The following is a 15,218-nucleotide window of genomic DNA, read 5'->3' as shown; positions in this document are numbered from 1 at the left end:
CTGATTTATGTTAATGACATTGTTATAGTTATTAAACTTGTCAAATTTGCAGATGATACTAAAATTGGAGGAATGTGAATCGTTGAGGAGGCAGCAGAAAGTAGCCAGATGCATCTCAAGACTAAAGGACATGTCAGTGGGGTGTAGCGGGTCCACAGCTCATGTCAAAAAGGCCACTTTTTAAATAAATAATCACCACACTTGCTGCTTAGAAAGGGGGTGTGGTAGTGTGGCAGAAGCAGTTCCTGGGGGAGTTTGTGATGCGGGCAGTCCTTGCTTAAGTGCACAGGTGAGGAGTCATCCGCATCCGTAATTGTTCCCGGGAGCTGCTAATTGCCGCATCTGATCCACGTCCCTGTGACAAATAGAAGTGCGAGGCGGCTAGGGGGAGATGAAAAGAAGAAAGGAAAGGAACGGAGGTTGCAGAAGAGGGCGGCAGGAAGCAGTGGAGAGAGGATAGCCGGTGCGAGAGAGAGTGCGAGCGCAGGCTCTCAGGCAGCTGGACAGTTGAGCCCTAGTGGGGTGTTTGGCCAACACCTTGGGCAGTTGGTAGTGGTCATTCCCGCTGAACATTGTGAGGAGCGGGAGTGATCGGAAGAAGGATGGCTCGCCACGAAAGACAGCAGGAGTTGGGAGGCGTGGGAGGTGGATTCCCCAGCGTGAGCGTCCTGACCATTGGGGGAAGCCAAGTCTCGGTCTGGAGAGAGCTGAACCAGAGCCAGGGATCGGAAAGCCTCCAGATCAGAAGGTAGAGAGAAGGTCAGCTGCAGGTAGGGAGGCTCCCCTGGTGCATAGCCTGGACAGGAGAAGCAGGGGAGTCACCAGTAGAAGAAAGGCACCGGGCTTTGTGATTTTAAAAAGGACAGCTTCCAGTTGTTGTTTTAACACTCGTCATTTTAAAAAGAATTTTTTTATATTGGATTTTAACCTCCACCTTTCACTCATTTTAATGGATTATTTATTTAATGACTTATTTCTAAAGCACTGCACTATTTATTTGGACACCGTTTTTTTTTTGTTTGTTGATTTTAAATAAAAGCACTTGGCACTTTTGCACCATCCCCTTTGCTCCATTTGTTATGTCTCACTGCCTAGCTCATCGATGACATTACCGACGGTGTTGGGTTCAAGAGCTCCCAGAAGCTGCATGGGAATCGTGGAGCAAACCCGCATCGTCACAGTCAGACACTGGCAGACTCAGAGAGTTAAACTGGTTTAGCCTTGGGCTGAGGAGACTGCACGGGGGCCTAATCCAGGTCTTCAAAATCCTCAAAGACTCTTTCAGCCTAACAGTGAATCGCATCCTCGAAGACACAAATGGACTTTAAGGGGAAGTGCATTTAACAATGAAGCCAAGAAGCACTTCTTTACTCAAAATAATTGTGGGAATCTGAAACAAACTACTGAGTCATGAAGTTGAAGCAGAAACCTTGACAACCTTTAAGAAGTATCTGAATGAGATACAGGGACAGCTTAACTGGTAGCTAAGCAAACAAGCTTGATAGGCTGAATGGTCTCTCCTCTTCGTTTTTCAGATTTCTTATGTTCTATAGAAAATCTGTAGACTCATCTAAAAAAGGCTTCTGCAAAGGACAGGGGGTGAAATTGTACAATCCAGGATTAATAGAACACTAGTAGGAGAAGGCAAAATGACAAAAAAAAACCCAACAACAACAAAGGTAAATAAAGGCCTGGTATGATTTAGTTTAGCCTTCACATCAACAAGAGCTGACATTACACTGAGGGTATATGTATACCTGGGATATCCACTGGGTACTATATGTATACACATAATGGGATTTTGGAAAGCTTAATTAAACTTTAATAAATAATGTTAAGTCATTTCCCTGTAATTTAAATCCTGATTATGTGGGAAGCATTGACACATGTTTCTGAGTTAAAGTGAAGGCTGCATTTGTCTCACTGAGTTTAAATTAAAAGTACTCTTAGCATTGACAAGTGTTACTTCCTAAGATAGCTGAACCCGGACCTGCTAGTGCCGGACATGTGCTGGATGACACTGCGTGCTTTAATTAAGGAGGACTTGAGATGTCACTGTGCCTCCTCAGCCAGCACTGACATGGTACTCATCTCTCAGACTTTTTTCCCCTCGATGAACATAAGAAATTGATAAATGAAGTCAAAATTTCCTGACAGATTTTTTTTTTCTTGCATAAGGGCCAAAAATGTCTTCTTTTTAATTAAAATCATTTTTTTAATTTGATTAAATGCTGAGCTCTTGTTATCATCTATATAAAACCATAGCCCTGCCTGTTTATTTTTTTTACAAATCCTTCATGTTGGTTAGCAGACCCACCAGTCACTCACCAGAGGCCATAGGCAAGTTCTGTTTTGACTACTTTGTTAGTTAATTTTAACATCAATGCAATATGCAGGGAAAAATCTCATAAACTTACTACTGTTATGTATGAAGCACGCCTTCTAATGGTCATATTGCTGTCTCCTTTATCCTTTCAAACAGGGGAGGGGAAGCGCAGCAAAGAGTGTAACAAAGCGGAAGATAAAGAGGTTGAAGGGCTGGCAGCAGCAGAGCTGGTTCAGTGATTGATATGAAGAGCTCTAGCTGAGAATGACCTGCGCCAGAGGCGGCCATAGGCTCAAACAGTTTGGAATTGTTCCTCTTTGTGTAAATTTAAACTTTCTCTAAATTTGAGTAGTACAACACATAATTTGCACTATAATAGAAGGATTCCGATTTGAGCTGAATAACAGAGTGATTTAATAATCTGTAGCAGTGCACATCACAGCTAATGAGTCTTCTTTAAGCTGTGGTGTTTCATTTAGTGTTATCCCAAAAATAGGCAATAATGGTGGAATTTTGTAGTAGTCTTGACGGTGTCTAGGTAAAATACGGTGCACGCCTTACAAAGACAACGATACATTTTACCTTGATTTACCCATTTGCTCCACAATTTAAAATACAAACTACTCCTTATGTGCACATTGCAGTCTTTAATGTAAGGGTATTTGCGTACATTTCAGTCAGTGTAGAAATTACAACACTTTTTTATATGTGGTCCCCAGGAGAGCAGAACACCAGTCATCAAACGCAATAAACAAAACAAGAGTCAACGTCAAACAAAAACATGCCAAGGACTAAGTTCCTTAAATCATTTGGAACCATTCAATGATTTCACTGAGGATTTAGTAGGGCTGGGCGAGAAGGCCTGTAAATAATTTTGTGATATTTTAGGCTGTTTCGCAACACTCAATATATATATACAGTATATTCACTTGATTCATGCAGTCACTCCAATGTGATGATTCTAGTATTCCCTGCTGGTTACAACAGGTCTGTACTAATCATTCATGTTTATATTCATTACTGGTTTCTATTGGAACCATTTTAAACTTGTATACAAAAGACGGGGAAATCTCAACCAAGTTAGATTGAACAAAACTGTATTCAAATTTTGCAACTGGACACAAACATTTCAAAACAACATTAATTAAAGAGCAGTTTTTCTGCATAACGTTTGCTGTGACAAACCACTCCGCAGAACAATAGTCACATCACATTACATTAATTGTAATATGATGATAAGCCACGACGTTATAACAACAGGTTGATACTACAGAACAAGCTGCATCATTTTCAGTCTCACAGTTTTTATCATTTTCTACTGTCCATCATAAGGACCTAAAGCCAAAACTGCATCTTTGATGCTTCAGAGCAGTTTGTAGTGCCAGAAGCAATGCACAAGAACACTTCACAAGATTTCCACCGTCTTCTGATCACTTGCCCTGCATCTTCCCTTCCTAGTGGGGCTCTCACTTCTGCCATCAAGGGCCCAAACACTCTCGCCGAAGACAGTGATAGGTGGGGAGTTGGACTGGGGTGGTACACCTGTCATACTATAACACAGATGTCCTAAGTTGAGCTCAGAGAGGAAAGAAACCTCTCGTGGAGCAGCAGAGGATTCTTCTTGTGTTAGCTGTCTTGCTTATGTGTGTAGTGCTTTCCTCAGTTAGGCCCTTTGCTGTGTCATCTCCAACTTTATACGGAAAAGCATTACTCTTTGTGGCACAAGAGTTTAGATGCTGAAGTTCCCTTCTTGATGTAAATGGCTACTTCTCAGCCATTTCAGTTCACTGACCAAGAGCTTGTCTTGGCAAAGAAAGATTGTCAGTTTCAGATCCACAATGAGAAAGACAGAGCAGCTCATCAGCTTTTTAGTTTCAGGGAAAAGTTTCAGAAGGTTATTTTGTGGAGTGAGAGCACAATTTCCCCCGGGTCAGAGTGCCTTGAGACGGTCTTCAGGGAATTCACTGAGAGTATCCAGAGAATATACTCACTTGGGATGAATGAGTGCAAATAGTTTATAGTTTAGAAAAGGGGAACCTCTCCTGACTGGATTAAAATTACTTCCTGTTACAAAATCTGGGCCTGCTCATAGGCGAGTGTGGCAAGCGGCTGGGGGTGGTACCCAGCCGGGACGCCCAGAAGGACCGGAGGAGAGATTACGCCTCCTCCAGATCACGAGGCGGCGACCGCCCTGGTGGCTTTGGGGACCACGGAAACCAAGCTTAGAAGCTTAACCCTATAGGGGCCCGTGGTCACCACCAGGGGGCGCCCCGATGCCTGAGGAGACCTGGCCCTCAGCACTTCCACCACACCCAGGAAGTGCTGGAGGGAAGAAGACCAGGGACACCTGCAGTGCTTCCGGGTGTTCATGCGGCACTTCCGCCACACCAGGGAGTGCCGGCAGTTGCTCATTGGGAGGCACCTGGAGCACGTCCGGGTGGGTTTAAAAGGGGCCACCTCCCTCCATTCGATGGCTGGAGTCGGAAGAGTAGAAGGACAGAGCTCAAAAGAGGGGAGTGGAGGCGGACCTGAGGAAAGGCATTGAGGAAGAAGGCCTGGACTTTGGGGGAGTATTGGGTTGTGTGCTGTGTTTTCACTGTAAATAATGAATAAATGTGTGTTGGTGCTTGAACCATCGGTGTCCGCCTGTCTGTGTTCGGGCTGTTCCCCACACGAGTTATTCTGTCCATCCTAGTTGTCAGATCTTTGTCCTTGCTTGAGTCTATTTTGTGCCTTCTAACTCAAGAAGATGGCAATTTAATCACTTAGTTTGTAATGTAAGAGGGGCAAGATGCAGGTGGATGTTTGCTAAATCTGCTGCTTTAACAGGCCTGGTGCGCCACTAAAGCTCATCAGGATGGGCAGTGCCCACTTTATCCTGCAATTAGAAAAGTGTGCACATTTGTTTATAGTAAACTCTCTAATTCGCATATGTAAAAATGTTTATTGTAATAAATCCTGCTTAGGTTGAAGTTGTTCAAAGGATATGCATATGTAATAAATATTCAAGTCTAAAAATGTCAGTCCCATGTGTTTTGAATACTGTATGTTAAATGTTTTTAAGCAGTAACACAGCAGAAAAGATTTACAATGCAGATAATGACTTAAACACGTAAACGAGTAAAAGGAAAAATTAGTAAGCAAACTTGAAATATCTAGAGGCAAAATTTTAACACAAAGAGAAAACAGAGTCTAAAATTATCAGCTTCATCACAGAGTAGAGAAAAGGCCACATTTCAGCATCAGTTAAACGTTTAATCCAAGGGCCAAAAACCACAAACAATGCGATTTTCTTTTTCTTTTGTCTGTCTGTCTGTCCTTTTCTCCAGTTTGAAGCTAGTGGGGGCCGGGTGGTCTCGTGGCCTCAGAACCCCTTTAGATTTTGTTTTTTACTTTACTTACCTTAGTTTATTCTTTGTTACTTAGTATGGCCTAATCTTATTTTTATTTTATTTTTTTTCTTTCTTCATCTTGTAAAGCACTTTGAGCGACATCATTTGTATGAACATGTGCTACATAAATACAGTAAATGTTGTTGTTGTTGTAAACACTCATATTAAATCAGGGGTATTACGCAGGGTTCCTCAGTCCTGGAGGGCCACAATGGCTGCACAGTTTCATTCCAGTTGGTTTCTTATAAGGCCATTAGTGCCACCTTTTTGGACTTACAGTATTTTAGTTAAGATTCACAACTCCTGATTGCGTATTTGTAGTCAGGCATATACAGACTTTTTATTTCCTCTCTGTTTTCTTGACCACCCACCATGTAGCAATGAGTTGCAAGCGATAAGAAAACAAAAACCTCAGTAACTAGTTTGTGTGGCCATCAGGAATGATTTGTTTTAATAAAAATATACGAAAGAAAAAAAAAACAAAGAAATACTAATCAGCTCTGGACCACAAACATTTTGATGATTTTTTAAAAAGGAGTCTTTATAATATTAAGCTCTTTGGCATTGCATTTTTTCTCAAAAATACATGTAAAAAACTTTGAATTTTCTGGCTCTATTAAATCTCATCTTTCTACAGTAAAACGTGCAAAACACAAAAAGTACAAAGTCAGAAGTGTACAAAGTATAATAATGATATAAATAATAATGATGACTAATAATATGAACAGCACACTGCACACATGTGAGTGACGCAAGTGTCACTTTCAATTTCACTGCCTGAAGACAAATTCACTTCGTCATCACTGCTGATGAGGAGCATTTCTCACAAGACACCATCATGAGGCTAGGAGAAGACGCGTCTCCACCGTTTCCTGGGTAACACTCGGGTCTGACGCATACTTAAGCGAGACACGCCAATACCGTTGCCCGAGTAAATACCGTTGCCCGAGTAACGCTCAGCACTAACGCTGTTGGCGCTTTACAGCCCAAGTAAACCTCGGGTCTTACGTGTGACGTATCTAGAATGTTGCCCGAGTGGCACTTGGGACTAATGCTTTTAGTGCTGCTTTTATAGCCCAAGTGATGCTCGGGTGTAATGCTAAGGAGGTTTTTAAAAAGATCTGACAAGGCAGAATCACAGTGTGAACAAGTCATTTATTAAAGAGCAGTGTTTACAGTAAGAGAGAGAGGTTAGGAGTACACGCTGATACAGCGCATTGCCGCACTCAGCACATGATAAACCAACTCAGGATCCCAGATTAGGAGCCGAGTGCAGCCATGCAACAGGTGACACCTCAGCACCACACTAGGTCAGATGGAATGGAACAGTGCGAGTTCTTTTATGGAGGCTGGAGTGCCACTTCTGCCACCAACACCCATGTTTTTCTCTACAGGCTGCAGGGCCTACATGCAGGTTAACGTCATACCCAGGATGGAGCAATTGCAGGTTAAGGGCCTTTCTCAAGTCCCTTTTGGCATTTACAACCTTCTGATTATCAGTGCAGATCCCTAGCCTCAGAGCCACCACTCCACTACCTTTACAGTAAGGACTGGCTTATATTTAAGTCATTTTATTTCTGTTGTAACCAAATCTTGCAGTCACTGTGGCCCTGTAGGGCCAAGGCTGAGAAACCCTTCCATAACGGGTGAATGAAAAAATGGGGTCCCTGACAAATAAAAAAAGCAAGTGATAATAATACAATGAAGAAATAATCCTGGTGTTTATCAGTAGAGCCTTTTTAACCAGATGTTTCTCTGTCTCCCTGCAGGAGTGAAGGCTACCCCAAAGTCCCGTACCACTACTATGAAGCTGGCGGCAGAGATGAATGTGCGGAGTACCTGCTACATGAAAGTGCTCCTTATGGAGGTCACCGCTTTATTACGGAAAAAGCTGTCTTTGCAAAATGGGCCAAAACCCATTCAATTCACTTCTCACACCCTTCGTGGTCGGTCTTATGACACCAGCCTTCTGGAAGGTCAAGAAAATCACTGATAATTTGGTTTGGATTTTTTCCCAGATTCCCAGAAATGTTTGCCAATGTAATGTTCATTTAACTGTACCATTTTTTTTACTACTGTTTGAATAATGTGATCTACACGTCTGATGCTGTCTTCTGGTTGATAAGACACAGCAATCCAGAAAGTGGATACTTTTTAAGGAGTTTCCACTCTAATCATGAATGTTAAACAAGTCACAAAGCAAGGATATGCAACCCGCTCAGTACTAAAAAATGTCTAATTTCAAATGCTGTATACAATCAAGAATCTAGAAGTAATTCACTGAGTTCTTATTGTTTTTAATGTTGCTGCTTTTCATTTTTATCAATACTCATTCATATGTGAACTTCTGGTACAAATTAAATGCATGTTTAGTTTTATTTTTATTTTTAATGATGTTACATGTAATCTGGGCAATGCAATATTTTAACAACTTATAACAGTTTCTGAAATTGTGATAAAAATAGAGGCTAAAAAAAACAATTCAGAAATTATTTCTGAAATGACTGTGATGTGCGGTAGCCACTGTATATAAATGTGGTGGTTACTGAGACCCTGACCACTGATTTCATTTAAAGATGTTGCACGTCATATCACTGTAAAAAAATGCCCTGATGGTGATTTGTCTTGTGGTGCACCACACACTGGCACCGAGGCCTGCCAGTTAAAAGTGGCGATGCTTTAGGCTATTTTAGCTACTCGGTGTCTGGCACAACAATCGCACACCTTCAGAACTATCACGCATCACTACTTAAGCAATGGCTACATATCTGAACTCTTGGCACATGGTTGTACTTCTGGATGTGCCAATACCTGAGTGCCAGCTGCCTTGTCCTAGAACAAGGACGTACCTAATGCACACGTATATTTTCAGTTTTCTCAAATGTTGGTCAGTAAAATCGAAGGTAATCGTCCTTCATTAAGTGTGTATCACAGAACTGACCTAATGTTTTGAGAAGCAGCTGCTGTCCCACTGTCAAGTCTGCCATCAGTGTATTAACAGTATGACCCGCTCTTCTGTATAATAAAGGCCTAAGAATCTGATGAAGGTGCAGTCATGAAAAATCCCCAAACGGCTGTGGACAGTGCAAGGTGATGTATGGCATAGAAAAGCGTTAAAGGATACAAGGCAGCTGCCCGCTGCCCACTTGTCCAGATATCTGGCCCTTTCAGTTTGATATCCAGCATTGTTTTTTAACATAGTGAAACCATTATCCAAATTTAGGTGTACAACTGGCTAACTGACGGATGTTTTCAGGCTACATTCTCATCTGTAAGGCCTTGTCAAATTTTCAACTTGTGCTTCATCTTTCATAAGCTGCGACTGCCGTGTTTCATGGCCAGTGTCACCTAAACTGTGATTTCTTCAGCTCACAGTGAACTGTTTCACCTGTAATGTGTGGTCGGATGCACACCATAATAGTTTAGTAGCAACTCACTCGTCATTAACGTCGTTGCTTCTTCCACGACTGACAACTTAATGGTGCGTGTATTCGGTTACCATCCTACTTGTAACTTTTCAGATTGTTCTTTTGAAACAGCGGCCAAAACTTGAGTTTGTATGCACTAAGTGTTGCATTCTTGCGTAAATAGCCAGTCTCAGTATTCTTAACATCATTTCTGACTACTTTGATTACATGAAGGAGCTGAAGCATAGGAAACAAAACAAGAAATCAGTCCTGGTATGAGCACCACTCCATTGCAGGCCACACTCTCATGCTCACTTGTACAGGTTCATGTTAGAGTCACCAGTCACTGGGACATGGGTGGAAACTGGAGAAAACTGGAAAAAACACTCCAGTATCAGGAAAAGGGGCAGACTCCTGTAAGACAATCACCATGCTGGGATGTGCGCAGAACTCCACAAACGTACTTGAGACAGAAGCGCTAAACATTCTGACATTAGGAAACCTTACAGCTTTAATTATCTTCCTCATTTTATTAATAATTTAAAGGAATTTGTAATGACAAATTAAACCTAAAATAACAGAACACTGTCAGATCCACTTAATCCAATTCAGGGTCATGGGAGACCAGAGCTTTATCCCAACCATATCAGGTACCAACTGGGAACCGGCCAATCTATTACAACTGGGAGGTAACGGTATGGAAAGAAAGGCAGCGACACTTTTCTTTTGTTCCACCACAGTAGTGTTGTGGATAGCATTGTGGGCCACCCATTATCACTTCAGCTTCTTACTACTGTGTTTCCATCTTCTCCTGGTTTCTTTTGGGGACTCCATTTTTAGTGTCACAGTCCAAATGCCTGCCAAATGGCACACTGTCCCACTGTGCATGAATGGACCCAGGGATGAAGTGGCTCCTGGTTTGCACCTTCTGGGACCTGGAGGAGTAGCGGCTGTATTGAAAGGTCCTCCTAAATTCTTAAGCTCATGCAGTGTAAACTCAAGATCTTGGCTTAGAAACCTTATATTGGCCTGTGGAACCCATAATCATAAAACTCCAGCAACTGGCCTCGTCACCACATTAAAATGCGCTGCTCAGTGTGGCGTCCTGCAGTATGTCTTAATCATTTCTTAATCTTGTTTTATTTAATTCAAAGCAACTCTGCCTCAATGATCGTGAAAGTAAAACTCGATGCCAACTGTCCCTGTGGCTTCACATTCAAAAGTCACACATAACATTAACCTCGAAGCTGTACATCCCAAGAAATGAGCTGTTACTTCAGGCTCTCGTCATTTCTGGCTTACGTTCCCAAAATATCAGGGACTCACTGATTTGTCAAATGCATTTGACGGTCATCCTGAAAGAGTTCACAATCTGAAAGCGCATCATCACAGCCACACGGGCATCTTTCAGAGGAGCCATAAGTTTATGGAGATAGTAAGGCCTCATGAAGCAGCATGGATTTTTTTTGACAGTCACAAATTAAAATCGATATTGTGATTGATGAAGAAGAATGAGTTCATTTCGCTTCTAACACGTTTCTTATAGGTATTAATGGAAAAGTAGAGCAAAGTTGAAAAGCTAACTGTTAGCCTTAACCTTTTTGAGTCGTATCATTTTTAATTCTTTACTTGTCCGGTAGCTGTGGCCATTCACCTCTTCTCAACGGATAATGAGTGAGGCGTTCTAATCACTAGCATCATGCAGGGGCTACTCCTGGTGTGTGACGGGAGCAGAGCCGTCATCCTTATACGCTGATCTCTGCCCATATCGACATTTGACTGGGGCAGGTTAAGTAGGTCTGCTTGTGTGTTTAACACTTGTTAGTGAGAATCTGAAATAACGTGTGTCTTATAGATTGTAGCTCTGCCTTGTTGATGTAAACTCTAATTACAGCAGACAGCGCGTCTTCAAAACTCTTCAGGCACCCAGCTCTTTTATGACACACGGTTTACTTCCACTTCTTCTCTGAGAGGGGATATGAGGGGCCTGACAACTGTGAATTGGAATGAATGGGTTTGGAAAATTGATATGTGGATGGATACAACATACGGTACAAGTAAGGACAGAAAATTCGTGTTTTAGAGCAATAACTGAATGAAACGCTCAGAGAAAAATCAGCAGAGCTCCACACCTCACGGCTGAGCTGTCAGTGGTAATGCATTTTTTTTTTCTAATATGCCTTATTGATTTTCCAACAATATCAATCTTCCATTCTTTCTGTAAACTGTCATTCCCAAATGCACATTAAAGAGGATAGTTAATGGACGATAATAGCCTGACATCTGCATGTGTCATTTGAGCCATTTGTATCTGCGTCACTTTCCAGAACTTTGCACATCTTCTCTAATATGGTTGTGCGTTTTCACACCTTCATGTTTCTGCAGTTTTTTTTTTTAACTTCATGGAGAAGTGCATGGCAGCTATCTACATAAAGTAACATTGTCAGAGCTGTCTACTCTAATCCAGTATCGTGGGACAGATGTCTATTGTCGTCGACCTACAGTAATGCAAGGGTACAAGTGAAATGTTGGGGAATAACAGGAGCACGATGGCGCTATAATAAAGTGTAATCAGCCATTGGCTAGGGGAAATATGCTCAAAAGAGTGGTCTGGCTTCAAGGCTGGAGGCTCCATCTTGATGGGCTGCTCTCCACCTAAATGAGACGCCTCCTTGTGGGAGCAACTTGCTTTTAGAGCTCATGGACCGGTAGGGGCGGGGGGGTCAGTTGCCTTCATTGGGTGTCTTTTCGGAGCTCTGGGCTGAAAAAGAGACAGGACAGCTAGCAGTTGTGCCCTCTGGTGTCCCAGGGTGGTAGTGATTACCTCTGATGAGCGCAGGAGGTTACTCTCTGACACGCGTGCATGACAATCTTCTTCTTTCGGCTACTCCCGTTAGGGGTTGCCACAGCAGATCATCTTCTTCCATATCTTTCTGTCCTCTGCATCTTGTTCTGTTACCCCCATCACCTGCATGTCTTCTCTCACCACATCCATAAACCTTTTCTTAGGCCTTCCTCTTCCCTGGCAGCTCTATCCTTAACATTCTTCTCCCAATATACCCAGCATCTCTCCTCTGCACATGTCCAAACCAACGCAATCTCGCCTCTCTGACTTTGTCTCCCAAACGTCCAACTTGAGCTGACCCTCTAATGTCCTCATTTCTAATCCTGTCCATCCTCGTCACACCCAATGCAAATCTTAGCATCTTTAACTCTGTCACCTCCAGCTCCGTCTCCTGCTTTCTGGTCAGTGCCACCGTCTCCAACTGGGTTTCACGTGTGCATAACAATATATTATATATATATATATATATATATATATATATACACACATCCATACATTAAGTATATTTTGGGGGTTTTTTTCCCCCAAGTAAAATTAATAAGGAAAAAATAAATCAATGCATGCAGTTCTAGAGGTTTCCGACTACGTGAACAAATCTGCGATCAGTAAGTCAGGCAGTTTTTGTTTAGTTTTACAAACAGTAACACTTCAGTTTAGGTAATGCAGAAATGCATCTATTACTTTTTTCCTATTATGTTAGAAGATTTTAACAAACACTTCTTTGGGTCTCCAGTAACATTTCGAAATCATCAGTAAAGTGTTTCTTCACCTCTCCAATGTGACCGACTAACAAAGGTTCACTTTGGAGTGGTCTGAGGTGGCTGAACTGAGACACATTTCTCTTGACATTCCATATTTAGTATGAGACCTGTGAAACCTTCACATTAACAAGTCATTTTATCATCATGTCAATAAGCCGCACTGCACGGAGATGAATAACCGACCTACTGGTGTTTTAGAAGTGTTACAAAGACCAAAAGAAGCCTGTTTTGAGGTCTTGTTACATAAGAGTAAATGAGGAATACATTGAAGTACATAAACTAATGTGTTACTTTAAAAATGTTTACATCTTATGTAAGCGGACTACAGACAACTTTTGTAAATTATTTGACTAAAAAAGCTAAGACTCATCAGCAGATGTCGAATATCTATGAAAGCAGAGTCTGAAGACTTGTGATCTTCCCCCATCTCTGCCAGACATTTTCTCCCTTCACGGGGGTGACAAGAGCAGACATTTTTACAGCCGGATGCCCATCCTGATGCCAGACTCCTCTTATGACACACAAGAGAGACGGTGACCTTATTCTATCCCGACGTCACAGGGTTAGTTAATAGAGTTGTGATTATTTAAAACATAAAATCTGGGTTTGGGTTCCGGCCCCATTCCAGGTGCTGCCTGTGTTGCATTAGCACGTTCTCCCATATCTTCCTGGTTCCTTCTCCAGTTTTCTTGCCACATTCCCATGATGCACAGGTTCAATTAGGATTGCCACAGTGTTAGTGAGTGTGCCCTGTGATGGCCTGGTGGCTCAGTTATGTGTGGTGCTCCTCATTTACATCCAGACTACAAAACACTGCAATATTTAGGTACACAAACACACAGTGAAGCAGAATGAGCCTCAGTCATTAACGTAAACACATTTTGACAACATAAAAGCCAGTTAACATTAAAACTGCTGAGATACGCCGACGATGGAGGAGAGGCAAAACAAAAACTCCAGTCAGCAGCGTTGCTGGCCAGCTTGGTCCATGGTCAGCTCTAACGGACAGTAGGCCAGCCTGAATAATTATTTTCCACGCAGTCCTGCTGAGATATGCCCCCTCACGGTGTCCCCGTAATGGAGTGAGCAGCCTCCCCAAGTTTTCACCCGCTCTGGAGTCCTGGAGGACCACCTGTGTGGAGTTTGTTCACGCCACGTCTCTGTGCGGTTGGCTCTGCACTACTCTCACATCCCAAAGACAGTTTGTCCTGCTGCGTTCATTGATCATTCCTTGTCGGTGAGTGTGGGAGTGCAATGTTCGCCAGTGTGTTGGTTCCTGCCTGGTGCCCAACGATGCCAGGAGAGGCCCCAGTTCTTGTGGCCCTGCATTGGCTTTGACAGTGGGGGCACAGGTGTTACTGTCAGTGGAGACGCCAGCCCTTGGGCACAGCCATCGCCTCCAAGTGTGCCGTGTGTGCAAGCGGAGCCTGTCATGATATTTACGCTGGGCATGAAGTTTGTCTTTGTTTTCTACTCTGCTGACAAGTTTGTTAATGTTAGGAACAGTGACACTGATTTATTAAGAGATAACCTTGTTTTTTCTTTTTTCCATCTGACAAATGGATTCAAGGGCTGCGAGCATCTCTTTGTGTTTGATATGTATTTAAAGCATCTGTGCCATGATGGATAGCCATTATGCAAATTAAACATGGAACTCATTAAAATGCTAATGAATAGTAATACATTAGTAGACAAAACAGCCTTGCAAAGTGCCTGGTGCCTCGTCCACATTCTTAATTTGTCATTTTAAAATGAACTTGATGAGAACTCTTCAGTGTTCTGCCCCTTGTAAATGTCATATTTATAGTGTAGCATTAATAATATTATTGTTATCTCCTTTCCGGCTCTGTGCTCCCCTTTGTGTCATTCATTTCCTGACGACCGTCTGACCTTCCAAACTTTGTCCCAACAACTTTTAGCAGAGCCTTTGTAAGGAGGGTTCGAGGGGAGGCGTAGCCCCTAATTTCACTCGTATTTAAATAAACGTCTGCGTGTTCCACTAAATGAGAAATTGAAATTCAGCCTCCCCTCTAAACCGTCAAGCTGTGTGAACTTCTGAAGTGTTGTTTGACAGTACTGTAACTCGGGTGGCACCGTGGCTGGCATTGCTGCCTCACAGATCTTGTCCTGGTCACATTCTCCCTGTGTCTCGCCTTCCCAAAGACATGCATGTTGTGGTTGACAGGTGACACCAAATTGGCCCCGTTTTGGGAATTTTGACTGCTTTATGTGGTCTGTGATGGACTAGAATTTTGTTTAGAGTTGACGTTTTTCAAACTCAGTGTTATATTATTTTCCAAGCCTGCTTTATTTTATATGTAGTCGGATGGACTTGACAGCAGCATATCACAAGGCACTCTGTGCCACGCTAGGCTGGCCGGTCAGCCATCCCTCAGAGCCTACAGGAGTCTGCAGACCTCCACGCAGTGAGCCGGCTGGCAGTTGAAGTATCAGTGCTAAACACGGTGCCATCTTCAAGTCATTAAT

At 42.6% G+C, this 15,218-nt stretch overlaps 1 protein-coding gene across 1 annotated transcript in view; it reads left to right on the top strand.

Moving 5' to 3' along the window:
* st6galnac3 (ST6 (alpha-N-acetyl-neuraminyl-2,3-beta-galactosyl-1,3)-N-acetylgalactosaminide alpha-2,6-sialyltransferase 3) overlaps positions 1 to 10,215 on the top strand; it is a 653,284-nt gene extending 643,069 nt beyond the window's left edge. Inside the window, exon 5 of the mRNA XM_028811190.2 lies at positions 7,488 to 10,215. Within this exon, the coding sequence (XP_028667023.1) occupies positions 7,488 to 7,677 (190 nt within the window). The 3' untranslated portion in view covers positions 7,678 to 10,215. The remainder of the gene's footprint in view (positions 1 to 7,487) is intronic.
* The last annotated feature ends 5,003 nt before the right edge of the window (positions 10,216 to 15,218 follow it).

This window comes from Erpetoichthys calabaricus, chromosome 10 (genome assembly GCF_900747795.2).
Source record: "Erpetoichthys calabaricus chromosome 10, fErpCal1.3, whole genome shotgun sequence".
In the NCBI taxonomy this organism is placed as follows: Eukaryota; Metazoa; Chordata; class Cladistia; order Polypteriformes; family Polypteridae; genus Erpetoichthys; species Erpetoichthys calabaricus.
The sequence above is the reverse complement of the archived record's forward strand: the minus strand, read 5'-3'. Positions and strand labels throughout refer to the sequence as shown.